This window comes from Propithecus coquereli, unplaced genomic scaffold, assembly GCF_000956105.1.
Source record: "Propithecus coquereli isolate 6110/MARCELLA unplaced genomic scaffold, Pcoq_1.0 Scaffold45, whole genome shotgun sequence".
NCBI lineage: Eukaryota > Metazoa > Chordata > Mammalia > Primates > Indriidae > Propithecus > Propithecus coquereli.
The window spans coordinates 4,590,097-4,594,116 of record NW_012150285.1 but is presented as its reverse complement, the minus strand read 5'-3'; the positions used below and the strand labels follow the sequence as shown (position 1 = coordinate 4,594,116).

Here is a 4,020-nt window from a genome sequence, read left to right as displayed (position 1 = left end):
GCGGCACCCAGACCCCGCCGTTACCGGGATTCGGTGAAAATCTTCCCGCACAATTGATCTTTGCACATTTGTGTATTTTGGTAGAATAAATTCTTCGAGTTGGAAGTGCTGGATAACAGGATATTCACATTTAAAATTTGAATAGATACTGATCTTGGTAAGTTTCCATCGCTATTTATTTAACAGTCACTTGTATAAAGCTTGCTGTGTGCTCACTGGACAATTGTTCTAAGCTTTTACAAATATTAACTCACTAATAATATCTATGTGTGCCTATTTCTCTATACCTTTGCTAATTTATTTTTCATCTCTGCTCATCTAATAAGCAGAAAATACCTATTGTAAGTTGGTTTTCTTTGAGAATTAATAAGGTCGAACATTTAAAAAATATTATCTTTAAATGGTGTATTCATATCCTTGGTCCATTTTCCTTCCAGGTTTTCATCTTTTCTTATTTATTTCTAAGAGTTCCATGTATATTAAAGATATTAGCGCTTTAGTGTCATATGTGTGACAAGTTCAATAATCACTTATTCACAATTCCAATATCTAAAGGGCTTTGAAAAAGTAAGCTTTTTGTAAAGGTGCTAACTCATTTGATAGAAAACATCACCTCAACTGACATGAGGCTGTTTTTTTTAGCCTTTGTATAATATATTCCACTGAATGTGAATAGCTCAGCAAGGTGGCCCACACCTTTAATCCCAGCATTTTGGGAAGCCAAGGTGCCGAGGATAGCTGAGGCCAGGAGTTTGAGACCAGCCTGAGCAACATAACAAAACCTTGTCTGTACAAAAAATAAGAAAAATTGACGGGGCATGGTGGCACACGCCTGTAGTCCCAGCTACTCAGGAGGCTGAGGCGGGAGGATCGCTTGAGCCCAGGAGTTGGAGCTGGGATCACACCACTGTACTCCAGCCTGGGCAACAGAGTGAGATCTTGTCTCGAAAAAAAAAAAAAAAAATTATATAGCTGTACATTTTGCTGAAGAAAAACTTGTGTTGGATTATAAGGTACTAGCCTAGACCTCAGTGGTGATATTGTTTATATACTATGTATTACCTTCTCTAAATTCTGAAAATTCAAAATTCCTTAACATTTGTCCCTAAGGGTGTCAGGTAAGAATTGTGGATTTCATTTACACACATAATTTTTATCTTTTTTGCTTCACTTTTGGACATGTTGTGTTGTAAAAGGTGAAAGATTGAAACGATCCAAAGAGAAACCAGAATGTTGACGTTGAATTAATTGTAAGTGCTGTGGGGCCTTCGCGTGGACATGGCCTGCACGCACTCGGATGTATGAGTTAGACATGGGCGAGGCTGGGGCTGGAGAAGCAGAGTTTGGCTTTACCAGCATGTGGGTGAAAGTTAAGGTAAAACCGCAAGCGCGCGTGCCCGCGGGAAAGCACGACTGCCGGAAGAGCAGCGGAGCGTCGGTGTCCAAGGGTGAACGGAAGAGTCCGTGAGGGAACAGCAGCGGAGTGCGCAGCAGGGACCTCGAACTGGACGCCGCAGAGGTGCGGCCATTCCGGCTGCGTGCAGTGACTGCGGCCTTGGACGGCACGGTGGAGGGTCGCTGGCTGCGAAGTTCGCAGTGGAGCTGCTGTCGGGTATCAGAGTGAGCGTAGCCGTAGGGAGTGCGCGGCGGGGGCGGGGAGGGACTTTGAGGCCAGGCACAGGGATCCAGACCTCCACGCTCCTTAGAAACCAAGCATCGGCCTCCCGGAAATGGTCTCCAGGCGTCCTCTGCTGTGAGAGTTCTGTTTAACGCTCCGCGGCAGTGTCCCAGCTCTGTCAGGTGGATCTCCGTGGGCCCAGTCCTCTAGCAAGTGGCCCAGACCCTAAAGCGAACTGGCTACCGTGACAGTTTGGGAAGAGGTTGGTCCTCTTTGCCAGAAAGAGGTTTTGCTTCCTTGCTGTTCATGCCTTCGGATGGGCCATGGCAGGAACCTTAACAGCAGTCAGAAAGGACTGCCGGCAGCAGCCACCTTCAAAGAGGAGGCGACTCAGAGACCTCAGGTCTGCCCTGATCTGCCCGCAGCAAAGCATTCACATTTGGTCTCCTGTCTTACAGAAGAAAAATCCGTTTTTCATTTTCAGTTGCATGTTCTCAGCCTGAAAATGTGGGCTTTTGTGCATTCCAGTTCGCCTACATCTGCATAAAACAAAAGTGCAGTGTAGAGCGGCGTGGGGGGGGCTGCGCACAATTCCAGTCATTGTATGGAAAAGCTGTGCGCCTGACTCCCATCCGGAGAGAAAATAGCGTATCCACGCTGTTAACGTGGGTGTCTTTCTGTCACTCACACTGGTGATGTCTTGTCGTTCTCTCGGGAAACAATGGGCATTTATTTGGGATTGCTTAGATTTAGTTACACTACTTTATATTTCATTTCAAATGGCTCTGAACTGTTAAGTGGGTGAAAAAATGAGTTAATTTCTTGAATATTTTAAATAGTTATCATAGGTTCTAATTTTACCTACAATGGAAACATTTGAAAGTTTTACAAGTTAACATTATTCTGGCAAGCTAATATGAAGAACATTAAACAACTGTTTCAGTGGCGATCATAAAACAAATACTTATAGCAAAAGATCTTAGCACTTAGAACTAATTTCCGTGTACATTTTCCTAAAAAAAATTGCTTCTCTTCCAGCACTACTGAACTGCACACTTAAAAGTGGTCAAGATGGTAAATTTTGCTGTGTGTATTTTACCACAGTTAAAAAAAATACTTCCCTTCCCAATCTTCAAAACTTGGAAGCATTCATTTGATGAAGAAGGTACAGTTGTCCCTTAGTACCCGGGGGACCGGTTCTAAGACCCTCTGCGGGTACCAAGATCCACGGGCGCTCGGGGGCCTGACACGAAGCGGTGCGGCGTTTGCGTGTGACCCGCACACGCTCCTGTGTGCTTTGCATCACCTCTAGATTGCGTGTAACACCTGACGCCATATAAATGCTCTGTAAATAATTATTATGCGGTACTTTAATTTTATTTTTTTATTGGCGTGCGGTTATTTTTTGTTTTTCCCCCAACTGGCGGAGCCCACAGAGCCGAGGCCGACCGCACTCGCGGTGGCTGCTTATTTCGCTGCGAGAGAAACTGCGCGCTCGTTTTCAGACAAAGTCAGTGACTGTGGAGGCTTAATTTAAAAAAAAATCCTTCAGAGTCTGTGACTCCGGAAAAGATTACTCGGCATCACAGAATAAGAGGGCAGCAAGAGACCCAGGAGTCACCCTGAGGTTTCCGCACTGCAGCTCCCTGTTCCGTGTGAGCGAGTCGAACCCCGGGCGGGGTCAGGAGCCCCGACCCCCGCGACGCCACGCTCAGAGGGGCGCCACTTGGCGGCGAAACACAGTGCGAGGCCGGAAAGGCCCACAGGCTCTAGAAAACTTGCCTCAAAGCCCGGCGGTCCTGTCCCGCCTCGCCTCTCCACGGCCCACCGAAGAGCCGCTTTCACTGTTGTCGCCTCCAGGTCCGGCGCGGAGCGTCGCCGCGCCCTGCAGCCTGCCTCCCACGAGGCCGCCTCGCGGGTTAGTAACGCAGGTGTACGTTGCTGTGACGACGACACGCCGGTCACAGCTGAGCCTGCACTGCACTGTGACGACTCGTCTTGCTTACGATTCTTTTTTGAATCGGTAATATTTTTAGTGTTCAGATATGCGAACTACTCTGTCCACTGTGTGTGGGAAACGTGTCTCTGGTGGCCTCACGGGCTCCAGTCTGGACTGGTTCCCCTTTATGCTGTCGCCTTGGTGACTCCTGCTTTTGTTGAACCCTTCATTTTTTCTTCTTTTTTTTGCGAGCGTCTCGTTTGCCCCCAGGCTGCGCGGGGGCCGTGCACAGCTGCGCCCCACTGCGGCTGGGCTCGGCTTGGCTTTGAACCCTTCTTCGTCTGCCCCACGTCTTCCTCTTCCTCACCTCAGCCCCTCATTTTGGTTGAGTAAAAGCTTCCCCATAAAGGGTACGTAAAAAGTAAAATTTGTGAGAACTGATAGGTCTGGAAACCTTTTTATT

The 4,020-nt window shown here is 47.5% G+C and overlaps 1 protein-coding gene across 1 annotated transcript in view; it reads right to left on the bottom strand.

Moving 5' to 3' along the window:
• Window positions 1–297: 297 nt before the first annotated feature.
• Window positions 298–4,020, bottom strand: part of KIF5B (kinesin family member 5B) — a 118,776-nt gene continuing 115,053 nt past the window's right edge. The window contains exons 21-23 of the mRNA XM_012654843.1: window positions 3,401–3,628; window positions 1,354–1,824; window positions 298–318 (exon numbers count right to left, since the gene is read on the bottom strand). Of these exons, the coding sequence (XP_012510297.1) occupies window positions 298–318; window positions 1,354–1,824; window positions 3,401–3,628 (720 nt within the window). The remainder of the gene's footprint in view (window positions 319–1,353; window positions 1,825–3,400; window positions 3,629–4,020) is intronic.